Here is a 14,073-nt window from a genome sequence, read left to right as displayed (position 1 = left end):
CGGCGGGCGGCCGCCGGGCGCCACCTGTTGACCCTCTGGCGCGTTGCAAGCACCACGGTGTTTCAGTGTAACGTTATTTGTTCGGCCTCCAGGGAGGATCACGGGTGGTTTGGGAGCTGTTGTTCGGTGTCCCCTCTCCCTGGGGATTAATTTGCTGTCCTGACAGGGAGTTGGGCCACCAGAATATTGTCGCAGGTAGGAACACAGATTCTGCAACCAGACCCTGTAACTTCCATTTCTGTCTCCTCCACTTGAGCTGTGTGGCTCCTGCAGGTCACTTAACCTCTCTGGGCTTGCATTGCCTCTTCTGTACGACGGAGACTACAAAATCTGTGCCATGAGAGCACCATCAGAATTAAATGGGAGGATGTGTGAGAAGTGCTTCTATGCCCCAAACAAATGTCAGCTTCTATTAATACCAATTTTTGTTTGCTCTCTCCCCAGATGGAACGAAAACTCCCAGAGGCACAGGGCTTTGTTTTGAATCTTCTTAGCATATAGCCCTGCATATTTTGACAAAGGTACACAGTTGTGTGACCACCATCACAATCAAGATCCAGAACAGTTCCATCATCCCATAAAACTCCCCCAAACCTCCTAGATACTAACTCTCCTTCCCTTTCCCAGCCCCTGGCAACCACGGCTGTGTTTTCTGTCCCTGTAGTTTTGCCTTTTCCGTAATTTCTTATAAGTGGAATGAGACAATATACATCCTTTTGTGTCTGGCTTCTTTCACTCTGCCTAACACTTTCAAGATGTATCCATGTTGTTCCCATCAGTTGTTTATTCCTTTTTATTGGCCATTGTACTCATGCCCTGCAGTTTGTTCACTCACTTGCGGCTGCGGGGCGGGGGTGGGGGTGGGGTGGGGGTAGGGGGCGGGGATTTGCGTTGTTTCCGGTTTGGGGAAAATACAAATAAAGTCACTATATCCATTCATGTACAAGCTCTTGTGTGAATATAGATTTTAATTTCACTTAGGTAAATACATAGGTGTGGTATCACAGGGCACATGGTAAATGTATTTTCACTTTATACCAAACTGCCAAACTGTTTTTCAAAGTGGCTTTTATTTTATTATTTAAAAACATAATTTAAAATTAGGAGCATCTTTCCTAATACATCAAGCTCCTTGACCTAGGTGCTGGAAGAGAACAGTGACAAGGATAAAGTCTCTGCCCTCACCCAGGTTACATTTTGGAGATGGACACAGAAATAAACAAGGAAAGAATAAATAAGGTAATTTTAGATAGTACAGAAGGTATGAATAGAGCATCCTGCTAGAAAGTGAGGCAGGAGGAGAAGGCCCTGCAGAGGAAGGGTTTCCAGCTGAGACCTGAAGTTTTCCAGGCAGGGAGACAGCGCATGCAAGGTGCAAAGACCATACAAGTGACAGGCTGGGTGTGTCCCGTGAATCTGCTGGGAGCCAGACTCCCAGACTCGGTCATGTCACAGTAGTGGGGCTTTCGTGAGAGGGGGAAGCAGCCTAGCCAGCAGGGTAAGAAACAGGGATTTTATTCTAAGCATATTTGGTGGATTTTAAGGTATAATTTACATTTCAAAAAAGATTATTCCTTCAGAAGAGACCCGCTAGGATTGTAGCCAGGAGGCTGAGAGCAGCATTTGAATTCGGGCTTTATTTTGGAGATATTTTTGAAGATAGAACCAAGAGGACCTGTTGATCGTCTGGATGTGGGGAGGGAGGTTGGGAGGGAAAGAGACGAATTCCGGGTCTGTTAGGGGGTCGGGTGGAGACCTTCCCAGGATGACCTGTTTGGAGCTTAACCTTCATGACTTCTATTAAAGTCTTCCCCAAACCTTAACAGGTTAGGCCTCTTGGCCTTGGTTAGTCGACAGTAACATAGGTTGTGAAAATTGGATGTTTCTAAAAGCAAAACAAATACTATTTTAACGCTAATTTCAGCCCCACAACAACACTGGGGGGGGGTAGTTTTATCTTCTTTTTACTTCTGAGAGGTGGAAGGGCCAGGCAGAGGTATGATGGGTGAGACTAATGAATGAAAGAGTAAATAAATTAGTGAACTGACTTAAGGAACCCTGCCCCCTCCAAGACTGTTTCAAGGCCCTCTACGCCCCAGGGCGGTCACGCAGGAGCCCCTCCCGCACATGCGCACTAGGTCCTTCACCGCCCCCCAACCCAGACCCCCTGTCGGAGCATGCGCGGGCCGCTTGGCGCCAATTGCTGACTGCTGCGGCTGGCGCCAACTTCGCGGGTCTCCTGGCTGCGCGCGTTCGCTCCCTCCTCGGCTCCGGGATGATCGGCCAGAAGACGCTCTACTCCTTCTTCTCCCCAAGCCCCGCTAGGAAGCGGCGTGCCTGCAGCCCTGAGCCGGCCGACCCGGGGACCGGCGTAGCGGCGGTAGCTGAGACCGGGGATGCGGCGGTGAGGCGCGGAGGAGACCGCTTGTGGGGCCAGGGATTGGGGGGAGGGGAGAGCGAGGAGGGTGAGGGTGAGGCGAGTGAGGCGCGTGGCGGACCCCGCGCGACCGAGGGCTTGCAGGAATTTTCCGCTGACTGAATACCCTGTGGCCTCCATGTGTTCAAAACAGCCGCCGCACGCCTTGTTGGCGGCCATGCTGAGGGGTCAGCCAATGGGGGCAAGTCTCGGGGCCCACGGCACCAATCAGAGGCGAGGGGGCCGCGCTCCTGGGCGCGCTCTCCAATCAGGGGAAGGAGGGGGCGGGTCCTCGGGGGGAGGGTTTTTGCCGCGAAAAGACCACGTGGGGACGCTAGTGGCGGGACCTGCGGGGCGGGGCGTCTGGGTGTTGTGCTTCCCTCCCCGCCAACCCCTCAGGAGACGCCAGGGTCTTGCTCACAGCTCTTCTCCCTGCCCTGTTTTGGTCCCAAACTCGGAATTTGGGGCAGCGGCCTGCTAGTGCCGGACTGGGGTCAGCCCTGGATTCCCCGAGTCCGGTTTTACGCGGACCTGCCGAGTGGGCCTAGAAACCCCAGGAATGGGCGTCCTCTTCCCTGGGCCGCTGGCTTGGGGGCGGAAGCTGCGGGCCCCTGGGAGAGGCCCGCTGCAGCTCGTGACTCGCCTCTGCTGGGACCACTTGCAGGCCAGCCCCGCCAAGAAGACCCGGGCCGAGCAGGAGGAGCCCGGCACGCCGCCCTCGTCGCCGCTGAGCCCCGAGCAGTTGGTCCGCATCCAGAGGAACAAGGCCGCCGCGCTGCTCAGACTCGCAGCTCGCAATGTGCCCGTGGGTTTTGGTGAGAGCTGGAAGAAGCCCCTCAGCGGAGAGTTCGGGAAACCATATTTTATAAAGGTAAACGTGGAGGCTGCGGGCACTTTGTCTTGTTAATACAGCCGCCCAAGCTAATGGGATACTGCTTTCGTGAACTCCCATTTTCCCTCCTTCGACGTCCTTTTTACGCTGAGAGTAAAATACATCGGTAGTGGGGTTTTTTGTTTTTGTTTTTTTTAATTTTTGGGGGGAGGAGTTATTTATTTTATTTATCTTTAGAGGAGGTACCAGAGATTGAACCTAGGACCTTGTGCGTGCTAAGCATACGCTCTACCTTTTGAGCTATATACCCTCCTCCCTCAGCCGTTGTGTTTTGAATCTGCACAGTTTAAGTTTTTTAAAAGACTATAAAATGATATTCTAGCTTCTTTTAACCTGTGTAGTTAGTCTGCTCTCCAGGAAAGAGTGGCCCAGTGAAACCACAAACCAGACTGAATGAAACCTGGCCTTTAAAAAAAGAGAGGGGTTAGCACCCACAGGAAACCAAAGCGGCGAGGCCAATCAACTTCGACCCACCCCAAAGTTGTTTTTCCGCAGAATTTAGGTCTAAAATATGGCAAAGAGCTCGGTAATAGGTCTTCGAATAGCTTGCATTAGAAGCTTTCTTATTGAATTCTTATGCTTTCCAGTGAGAGTTTGAGTTTAAATCTAGTTTATCTTTCAATCAGCTTATGGGATTTGTTGCAGAAGAAAGAAAACATCACACTGTCTATCCACCCGCGCACCAAGTCTTCACATGGACCCAAATGTGTGACATAAGAGATGTAAGTACAAATTGTGGATGAATTTCTTGACTCAGAGGGAAATAGGACTGAAATGGTGTTTCTTAGTTAGGGACACAGGAGCTAAGGCCACTGTTCATAAATCAGCAATAAATAAAATGCTGGAATCCTGAGATTTGGCAGGCTGTATTTTAGCCTCTATGTGCTCTCTTTAACTTTTTGTGCTGTTTATGCCACAAAAAAAGAAATGTGTGTACATAGACTGTGTGTCTTTATGCCCTTACCTCTTGTATTTTATTGTATCCTGAAACCGATCCCAGGCCAGTGTGAGGTATTATTGTGACGGTGAGGAATCCGAGGCATGAGGCAGTTTAGTCTTCTTCAGCTGGTTGTTGGCAACCCCACCTTGACTTGGAGCTCAGTTTTCTTGCTGTCTGACCACACCGTCTTTTATAGTTGATGCTGTCAAGCTCTTGGCTTCTGGCCTGAACAAATCTCCTGTTAACAAATCCCTTTGTAAAGCTGTAGTTTGTCTATATACACAATGAAATACTACTCAGCCATTAAAAAGAATGAAATAATGCCATTTGCAGCAACATGGATAGACCTAGAGATGATCATGCTAAGTGAAGTAAGTCAGAGAAATACAAATATCATATGATATCACTTATATGTGGAATCTAAACAAAAATGGCACAAATGAACTTGTTTACAAAAACAGAAACACAGACGTAGAAGACAAACTTATGGTTACCAAAGGGGCAAAGAGAGGGAGGGATAAATTAGGAGTTTGGGATTTGCAGATACAAACTACTATTTATAAAGTAGATAAACAACAAGGTCCTACTGTATATATAGCACAGGGAACTATATTCATTACCTTGTAATAACCTACAATGGAAAAGAATCTGAAAAGGAACATACACATGTATATTTGAATTGCTATGCTGAGCCCAGAAACAAACACAACATTGTAAATCAACTATACTTCAGTTTAAAATTAAAAAATGACTTACCTTAACGTAAACAAAAATCCCTTTTGGTTATTTTACACATGGCTGCTCACTGGTGGCTCTGGTCACATCAGACTCCTCTTGAGAGTCTTGTCTGTGGCTTCGCACAGTACAAACTATGAAAGCTGAGTGTGAACGTGGCCACGTTCCTTCCCAGCCTCACCCCAACTCCCCGTTCTACTTGGGAGTCAGACAGAGTGGCAACCCTCTTGCCTCATCTGTATTTTGAAAACCAACTAGTTCTGTCTGTAGCACCTCCTTGAAGCCTGTCCCCAACTGCCTTTGTGTTGTGGGTTTCCTCTGAACCTTTCCTATCTGCTTGCATTGGAGGTGTTCCATCCTGTTATTGTCCTTTTTCCCTTACTGATTTGGTAAGCCGAAGGCAAGAGTCCTGTGATGTAATAAGGATCTATTAAATCAGAAGAGTGACATGGCATAATGAGGCTGCCTCACCTAACACTCAGCAGCCTTCACAATTTCCATTTTCAAGCGAGCACTTTGAGCACAGCTCCTTATTTATCAAGTTAAAAAAACAAAACAAAACAAAACTAAATCCTATTAAATTCAGTAGGAGTTTGCTCCTTGTTTGAACTGTGTCCTGTTTGGAATATCAATGGTCAAGTTCATAAAAATGGGAGAATCAGAAGAGCCTGGAATTCCTGTGGATCCGATGGCCCAGTGGGGCTTCTTTGCAGATGAGCATTTGGAGGGTCTGGGACCACCTGGATCCCCCGAGGCCCTCATCCAGGACCAGAACCGGAGAGCTTCCCTGCCGGGACAGGTAGCTTCATGATGGGGAACGTGCTGGGGGCAGTGTGAACATCAGTGTCGGAACTGAGAGGCGCACAACACCTGCCTGATTGTGGGAACGTCTGAAACTGGATTTTGAAGGATAAAGTGTGTCAGCTATAGTGGAAGAGTCTAAGCAGGAACACAGCAGAAGCATGGGGATGAAGAAGGGATCAGCACCACATCAAAAGGCCCAGCTGTGTTTTAACACTGCCCGTGACAGTGACCTCATTCTCTTCCGGTCCCATCCCTTTAAGTGGATGCAGGCAGACCTGGTTTTATTGCACCCCGCAGACACTGCGTTTTTTTCCATATTGAGGGTTTGTGGCAACCGTGTGTTGTCAGGTGATGGTTAGCATCTTTTAGCAACACAGCATTTTTAAATTAAGATTTGTGTCTTTTTTAGACATAATGCAGTTGCACACTCAATAGACTACTGTACAGTGCGGGCACTAGGAAACCAAAAAATTCATGTGACTTGCTTTATTGCCATGTTTGCTTACGAGATGGTCTGGAACCAAACCCACAGTATCTCCGCTGTCTGCCTGTGCAGGGGAACAGGCACCTTCGTGTGCTGCTGGTGAGGAATTTTAATTTCTTTAACTCATTGAAAAGCAATTTGGCGTATATATTCACGATAATTTAAAACTCGCTTAGCCTTTGACCAGCATCTCCACTGTTACAAATCTATTCCATAGACATAAAAGCAACAGTAGGTAAAGATACACGTGGTAGGTTGTGGACTGCATTATTTTTTTGTGATGGAAAAAACTGGGAAATGGCTGACTGCCAGTCAGCGATTGAGGGCTCCACTGACTGAAAGGATGCCCACGATGTGTGATGTGAAAAACACAAAACTGTAGGGTAACGAGTACAATGACCCTGATTATATAGGTGATGACAAATGTGTGGGCCAGGGCTGGGTAGGGAGGACCAGGAGATGAGTAAACCACTTGCTGTTTCCGGATGGTTGTGCTCGTGACAAAGGGGTATTGCCTTTTGTAATTGGGAAGATGAAGGGAAAAAAAGCAAAGTTGACCCTGACCTGTTTCAAATGCCCGGGTCAGAGAAGGGGGGCTGTGGGGCAGGTGCCTGAGGGAGTGATAATTTGGTGATGTAAAGTCAGGGTGCCATATCACGTACTCCCTTCTGGGGGGCATTCTTAGTTGGGTCAGGAGGGGGTGCTGCTCTCTTCCCCAGTGTGCCTTTGTAGGAGTTACTGGCCAGCCGGGTATTCGTTCAGGCTGCCTGTGCTTCAGGATTTGATCCTTGCCAACTTGTATTCGCAGGTGAAGGTTGTCATCCTGGGACAGGATCCGTATCACGGACCCAATCAAGCTCATGGCCTCTGCTTTAGTGTCCAAAGACCCATTCCGCCCCCGCCCAGGTACGGTTGCTTTTCAGATGGCTTGACTCCCATTGTGACATTTGCTTTGTAAGTTCCAGATACGCCTGTTGATGGGACTTCTCTAGCCCTTGGAGCAGGATTTCTTGGACTTGGCACTTCTGATGTTTGGGGCTGGGTCTCCATGGTGTGGGGCTGACCTGGGTATCATGGGATGGTTAGCACTACCCTGGCCTCTAGATGCCAGCAGTGCTAGCTGTGACAATGAAAGATGTCTTCAGACATTTCCAGAAGTCCTTTGGGGGGCAGAGTCACCCCTGGTTGAGAACCCTTGCTTTGGAGGATTTTATGAATTACAAATATAATAAACATTAAAGATATAAACTGTAAACCCATCACTGGGGGTGGGGGTGATAACTCCTGGGCTGATTTACTTAGATTTTCTTAAGTTCTCTTAAATCCAAGCACAAACCAAAGCAAAAGTGTCTGGCAGTGTACCTGTCACAAGGAATGGCAGTTTCCTCATGAGTCAATGTGGTTTGTCCCATGGTCCCCTCCAGGGGCTGGCTTTGCAGGCTGTATGTAATTCACATGTGTGCTGTCGGTGCCTGGACTTTTGAGAATTGTGCCTCAGATTCTGTGGTTTTTGTTTTTGTTTTTGTTTTTGTTTTTCTTTTTGTTTTTGTTTTTGTTTTTGTTTTTTCCTTCCGGCTTGCTTTCAGTTTGGAAAACATTTATAAAGAGTTGTCTGCTGACATAGATGGTTTCGTTCATCCTGGTCACGGAGATTTATCTGGATGGGCCAAGCAAGGTAAACCAACCCCTGCTAGGTGGGTTTTGGATGGGTTTCAACAGTCTTTTCTGTCCAGCTTGCTTATATTTGTAAAAGATACCCGTGAAGGACGAGAGAGCCCTAATAAAATGGATAAATTATGTCAGTCAAAAAATGTATCTTGGTTCTATCCAGCAGCCAGTGTTTTATTTCATGTTTTAATTATAACATGAAAGGGAAAAGCTGGTTTCATTCATCTTTGCCTTTTGCCCACTTACTTAACCCAACTCTGACCATTCAGAGGGTGGCCTCAGTTTTCTCGTTTCGTCATACAGGTTGTGTTGTGTGTTTAACACCTATCTGTGTTTTTAAAAAAGACTTTTTCTTTTTTAACAAGCTATAATCAGGATAAGGAAAGAATATTTACTCTCTTTTCTTGCAGTTCTTTTTTTTAATGGAGGTACTGGGGATTGAACCCAGTTCCTTCCGCACCCTAAGCACGTGCTCTACCACTAAGGTATACCCTCCCCGTGTCTTGCAGTCCTATTTTTGCTTTAGTGAAACGTCTTGGCCTCCTTATGTTCTTTTTCTTCTGGGATTATTTCCTATCCCTTAGGATATATTTTTTTTAAGTGGGTCTTTCCGATGACGGGTGTAATGCACATTTGCTGTTGCAAATGCAGAAGGTATTGAAAAGTGCAGAGGTGAGAATGGCGAGAATGAATCTTGCCCAGAGGCACCTGCCAGGTGTGTGGCAATGCTCTCTCTGTCCAGGTCCTGATCTCAGACAGTGGCCCATGACTGCATCACAGGGGTGGTTGCATCAGATGTTGAACAATCGTCCAGGGTTTGGGCTGACTTGCTTCTGCTTCCTCTTAACCCATTTCCCATCTGTGTTTTGGCAGGTGTCCTCCTGCTCAATGCCGTCCTCACCGTCCGGGCTCACCAGGCCAACTCTCACAAGGAGAGAGGTTGGGAGCAGTTCACCGATGCAGTTGTGTCCTGGCTTAATCAGAACTCCAGCGGCCTAGTCTTCCTGCTCTGGGGCTCTTATGCCCAGAAGAAAGGCAGTGCCATTGATCGGGTATGTGGTTTTTTGTTTTCTGGTTTTTGTTTTTTTAAACAGGTTAAGCCAGGTTAGAGAATTCTAGGCATCCTCATTAATGTGGTTCAGGTCTTAACATGAAGCTCATTTTCCCATCAGACTATGATCATTAGGATTAGGTTTCCCATTGAAAATTGAACAGAACTCAGACAAAATGATTAGTTGTTCATGAGGGAAGCAGCTGGCCAACCTCTGATTAAATGCAGTTAGTAATCCTGGCATCAACTTGCCGTCTGCCTAGGAAGATACACAGGGTCCCCAGGTTCCATTCACATAATGGACATGCAGTCAGTGAAGAATGAGGTAAGTTTCTTGTTTCCAAGAAGTGTGACTGTATACAGAAGACATGAAGAATTCCACTGAATCACAAATTTAGCTTCCCCACCCCACCATGAAAACACCACCAGTGATGATTATTAAACTGGAGCTCTTCCTGCCGACCCCCGACACCACCACCCCAGTTCTTCAGTCCCTGCCCTACCCGCATCCTCCCCCAACTTGTCCCTTCTCCATCCTTCTTGTGTTCCTTCTCCATCCTTCTCTACTGTTTCCAGAATTGCCTGCCTATATGCCTGGGATGCTGGTGGAGGGGAGGAGGGACCTGAGAGGGAGGCAGGGAGGTGGCCAGGAGCGTTCTGCTTGGGCTGCTGGGAGACACCGAATTGGGCATTGACAGGGTGGGGTGGGGGAAGAAATCAGAGTGAATGAGTTCAATGAGTGAAGTTCAGTGAGTGAAGTAAAGGGGTTAACTGAGGCCGTAGTTTGTGGGGTGTAAGAAACGTGCAAACATGCTGAACCCCTCCCCTTCGCCAAGTCCGGCCGTCTTCACCTGGATTCTTACCTGGTTTCTCACAAAGGCTGGGAGGGTGGGGATACACTGACCCTGCTTTGTACCAGGGCTCCAGGGGATGAGGTCTCTTGCCCAAAGTGGCAGAGAATGACAGAGCCAAGGTTGGTGCCTGCCTTGGAGCTTCAGACTGGGATCCTAGCAGCCTGCTCACCTGGGCGGGCCTGCGGCCCTGCGCCCCATGCTGGCCACGGGGGGAGGGTGTCAGGAGTCCAGGCCGCCAAGCCAGTGCAGGTCTATGTATAGACTTTACTCCCAGGTCAGTTGTCTACTCCATTTTCTTTTAAATGGAGTTTTGTCATTATTTTGTAATTTAGTTTTTTTTTTTTTTTAAGGTAGGAGAGTCACATGAGTAAAAAATAAAGAATATTAAGGTACATGGTGAGACATCTCCCATCCTAGTCCCCATCTGTTCAGTGTCTTCCTTGCCTTGGGTTAGCGCTGGTTTCTAGTGTCTGACATCTCCTTCCAGTGTCTTTTTTTTTTTTTTTTTTTTTTTTTTTTGAGGAGGTAATTAGGTTAACTTATTTATGTTTAGAGGAGATACTGGGAGTTGAACCCAAGACCTTGTGCATGCTAAGCATATGCTCCACTACTTGAGCTATACCCTCCCCCTTCCTTCCAGTGTCCTGATTCACTCACACACAAGCAAACAGCAAAAAGCATATAAGTCAGATGAAAAAGCTCCTTTCTCCGTAAAGGTTCTGTGTGAATGAACAAGGTGTTTTCGGGGGTCTGTCTTTTAGGGAAGGGGGACCAGCAGGAATACGGTCTGGTGTGAATGAGCTCACCGCTGAGATCTGATGTCTAGGGAATGAACTGTACGGGGGGAATTGCCAGTCTGTGCTTCGGGGAGGTCTACGGTCAGCAGAGCTCTTTCTCATTATATGTGTAATCTTTACTATTGTTAAACATGGTTTGGTTTGAAAGTAAACAGGCATTAAAGTAGCTTGATCATTAAAACCGCATCGCCCATCTCCAACGTGGGGTGTCTCCCGAGCAGTAGGTTCATGTATTCAGCTGCCTCCTTCCTAGGGACCTGGAAGCACGTCATAAGCAGTATTTTCCAAGTGAGATGCTCCTGTCCTCATCCATCCCTGACTAATCTTGCCCCTCTGGACTACCTGTGGTTAAAAAAACCGCCATCTCCCCAGTTGTGCAACCAGAAATCATTTGGTTCCTGATCTCCCCTCCCCCTCCTCCGCCTTGTACCCCTCTTCCCCCTTCCTCCAACCAGTCACTCACAGCCTTTCCTCTCTCTGCTGTCTCTCAGACCCTCCCCACCTGTCCCACTTCACCTCGGTCCAGCCCCATCTTCGTCTTGCCTGGGGCATTCACATGCCTTCTCCCTGGACGGCCTTGACCTGGGCTGACAGCTGGGGTCTCAGGGTGGCCCTGGCCTGCCTCTCAGCTCAACTTATATCTACTGGGAACTCCAGGCCCCTGAACCACCTGAACTTGTCCCCCGCGCCCCACTCCCCTGCCTGCCTTCTTCAGACATCCCGCCTCTGTCCCCGCACCGGGAGGTATCTCCCTTCCCTTCCCGGCCCGTTCTCAGGGGCCAGTCCTGCGTGCAGGACCGTGTGCTGACCAGCCGGCCTGCGTTCCTTCCCGTGATGCTGGTGTCCGCGCGGCCCAGCCTTTCTTCTCATTACTGCCAGGCCGCAGGTGAAAAGTGAAGTCCGGCTCAGGGAGGTTCAGCGGCTTCCCCCTGTACAGCTCCTGCGTGGCAGGGCCGGGACTTGAACCCAAGCCACCTGGCCCCTCCTAGACCTAGCTCCTTGAGGACAGGGATGGCTTGAAAAACAACTATTTGAATTCCTTGTTGGAGGATTTTTACTTAAATGCAGAAAAGAATAGAGAAGAAAACAAAAATGGTCCAGAATATTCCTGCTCAGTTAAGTACGGTCGACATTAAACTTTTTTTTTAAGTATTCCATTTTTGTGGTGTGACAACTCAGACAGCATAGAAAGGTACAAAATGAAAGTACATGCCTTCCACGCCACTGTTTCCACTAAAGGAGCTACTATAAAATAGCGTCTTAGATCTTGGGTATTATCCCCCCGCCAAAAAATTTTTTTATTTAACACAACTACCACTTTTCCTTGTTTTTTTTCCCACTTGATATATTTTAGAAGTCTTCCGTATCAGCATGCATAGCTTGACCTTGTTCTTCTAGTAGCTCTGTGGTATTGCATTGTCAGAACCTTAGGGAAATATTTATACTCAGCTGCATAACACTGTATTTATGTTCGGTTTTACCTGATGTGAACCGGGCTGCCCTGCACCTTCTTGTCCCCGCGTCTTTGTGTAGATTTGCGCATCGTGCTGTCCCTTAGCAACTGCTGTCTTAGCAGGGGCACTGCTGGGTCAGAAGACCTGGGTACTTACAGGTTCCACTGAGGGGCCGTGGTGAAGGCAGAGACAGGCCCTCTGCATCTTTGGAGCCTGGCACAGGTGGCGACTCTGCCAGCAAAGGAGTGAACACACCGACCTGTGTGGATGCCGCACGCAGACACTTCAGAAAACGGGAGAATTCAGAGCTAGCACTGAGGAGTGGCAGAAGCTGTCGTCAAGTGCCCCAGCTGGAGTCGTTTTTGACAAGTCTCCAAAGTGCCCCCACGGTTTCATTCTTCCCCACCCTTCTCTTTCAGAAGCGGCACCATGTGCTGCAGACCGCGCACCCTTCCCCGTTTTCAGTGCACAGAGGGTTCTTTGGATGCAGACACTTCTCTAAAACCAACGAGCTGCTGCGGAAGTCCGGCAAAGGGCCCATCAATTGGAAGGATCTGTGACCCTGATCTCTGGCGGGGTTCAGGATCTCTGAGCCGTTTTCTGGAAGCTGCGTTAAAAGTACCTGTCCTTTACGAAGTCGAATTGAAAAAACAATTTCCGTCATAATTCTTAAGCACCCACCCACACAAGGGAACACGGTGAGCGGATAGCAGCCTTGAGCCAGGCTGCTCGGAGTGGCAGCTTTATCCAGCCAGAAACAGCAACGATCCCCCTGTGACCTCTGGCTGGAATACGCTATTTGTGGATCAGAGTTCTTAGAAGGGAGAAGGGGTCAAATCCTCTGGACTGGCCTCCCCTTCAGTATTACTTTCAGTCAAAGCAGGGAGACAAGCACCTTTTTGGTAGAGCCAGCTGCTACTTGTTCTTAGCTGGTAGGTTAGACTCTAGGTTTTAAGATGTTAGGTGTCTTTATTTGGAAAGGCCCTCTGCCCAGCCTGCTGTTCCAGTCTTCGTCAGGTACACCTTCCCCGTGATCTTTCACGGCGCCCTCAGGAAGCCTCAGGATGTTTTGCAAGTTCCTGAAAATTAGGGTTCAATTTCCTGACTGCACTTGAAGTGAACATTGCCAAGGAACAGCCCGTGGTGTGAAACTTCACCAACAGGCGGAGGCTGGGGAAAGTGAGCTGGGTCTCGTTTATGTTGTTATTCTACGAATAAGCTGTGAAAGTTGAAGAGGAAGGAGGAGAAAGGGTTTTTTTTTTTTTTTAAGAGGAAATATTTTTTCCCTAGGTGCATCCTGAATTGAGGTTTTCAAGGCAGTATAGACTGACGGTGCTGCGGCAGGGGGTTGGCTTTTTGTTTTGGGACTGAAACCACTTTGGAATTTTTTTTTTTTAACAACCATGGTGAATTTTGCTTTTTAAAAAAATACTTAGGCAAATATGTGTATATATTTTTTATTTTTCTTAAGAGACCATCTTAAGTGTTCTCCACCCTAGATCCTGTTAGAGAGGCTGTTTTGCTATTAGCTGGGTTAAAGGACTGACCAACCGCGTGAGTTTGATAATAAAAGATTGTTTAAGTTTATTTTGGTGCCTTGTCCCTCTGGGCGGGGGCAAACTCGGGCTGCTCAGGGGCCGGGGCGGCCTCAGTCATAATGACAACCGTTGTGGGCCGGAAGGGCCTCCTCAGCACCGCCCTTCCTCCCGCCTCGGCCCCCCTGCACTGCATACGTGAGCCCTGGGCCCGGTTCCCCAGTGGGGTGCGAGCAGGGGTGGGTGTGCTCTGAACTGGGCCCCAAACCGCACCCCAATCGCTGTGGGGTAGGAGGTGGCTAGAGGAGGGCAGGGTCTGCTGAGACCCTAAAGGAGCCTCTCGGACTGGGAAACATTTATCCCAGGATCTTGGCACGTCCCTCATGGCTGCGTGTCCTGCCAAGCCCTGTGGCAGTGCGCGAGCATCTTACCCCTCAGCAGGT

At 48.4% G+C, this 14,073-nt stretch overlaps 1 protein-coding gene across 1 annotated transcript; it reads left to right on the top strand.

Moving 5' to 3' along the window:
- The first annotated feature begins 2,187 nt into the window (after nucleotides 1–2,187).
- Nucleotides 2,188–13,682, top strand: UNG (uracil DNA glycosylase). Its single transcript, XM_010963564.3, has 7 exons — nucleotides 2,188–2,404; nucleotides 3,081–3,287; nucleotides 3,935–4,030; nucleotides 7,080–7,177; nucleotides 7,858–7,946; nucleotides 8,813–8,991; nucleotides 12,515–13,682. Exons 1-7 carry the CDS (start codon nucleotides 2,276–2,278, stop codon nucleotides 12,653–12,655), a joined length of 939 nt encoding a protein of 312 aa, XP_010961866.1. The 5' UTR covers nucleotides 2,188–2,275; the 3' UTR covers nucleotides 12,656–13,682.
- The last annotated feature ends 391 nt before the right edge of the window (nucleotides 13,683–14,073 follow it).

Source organism: Camelus bactrianus, chromosome 32 (assembly GCF_048773025.1).
Source record: "Camelus bactrianus isolate YW-2024 breed Bactrian camel chromosome 32, ASM4877302v1, whole genome shotgun sequence".
Taxonomy (NCBI): Eukaryota; Metazoa; Chordata; class Mammalia; order Artiodactyla; family Camelidae; genus Camelus; species Camelus bactrianus.
The sequence above is the reverse complement of the archived record's forward strand: the minus strand, read 5'-3'. Positions and strand labels throughout refer to the sequence as shown.

Bases quoted from the DNA above. Each gene is read 5' to 3' on its own strand.
- UNG (XM_010963564.3), top strand. From the start codon at position 2,276: ATGATCGGCCAGAAGACGCTCTACTCCTTCTTCTCCCCAAGCCCCGCT. The intron at 7,947-8,812 runs GTAAACCAACCC...GTGTTTTGGCAG, and splicing joins ATCTGGATGGGCCAAGCAAG to GTGTCCTCCTGCTCAATGCC. The intron at 8,992-12,514 runs GTATGTGGTTTT...CTTCTCTTTCAG, and splicing joins AAGGCAGTGCCATTGATCGG to AAGCGGCACCATGTGCTGCA.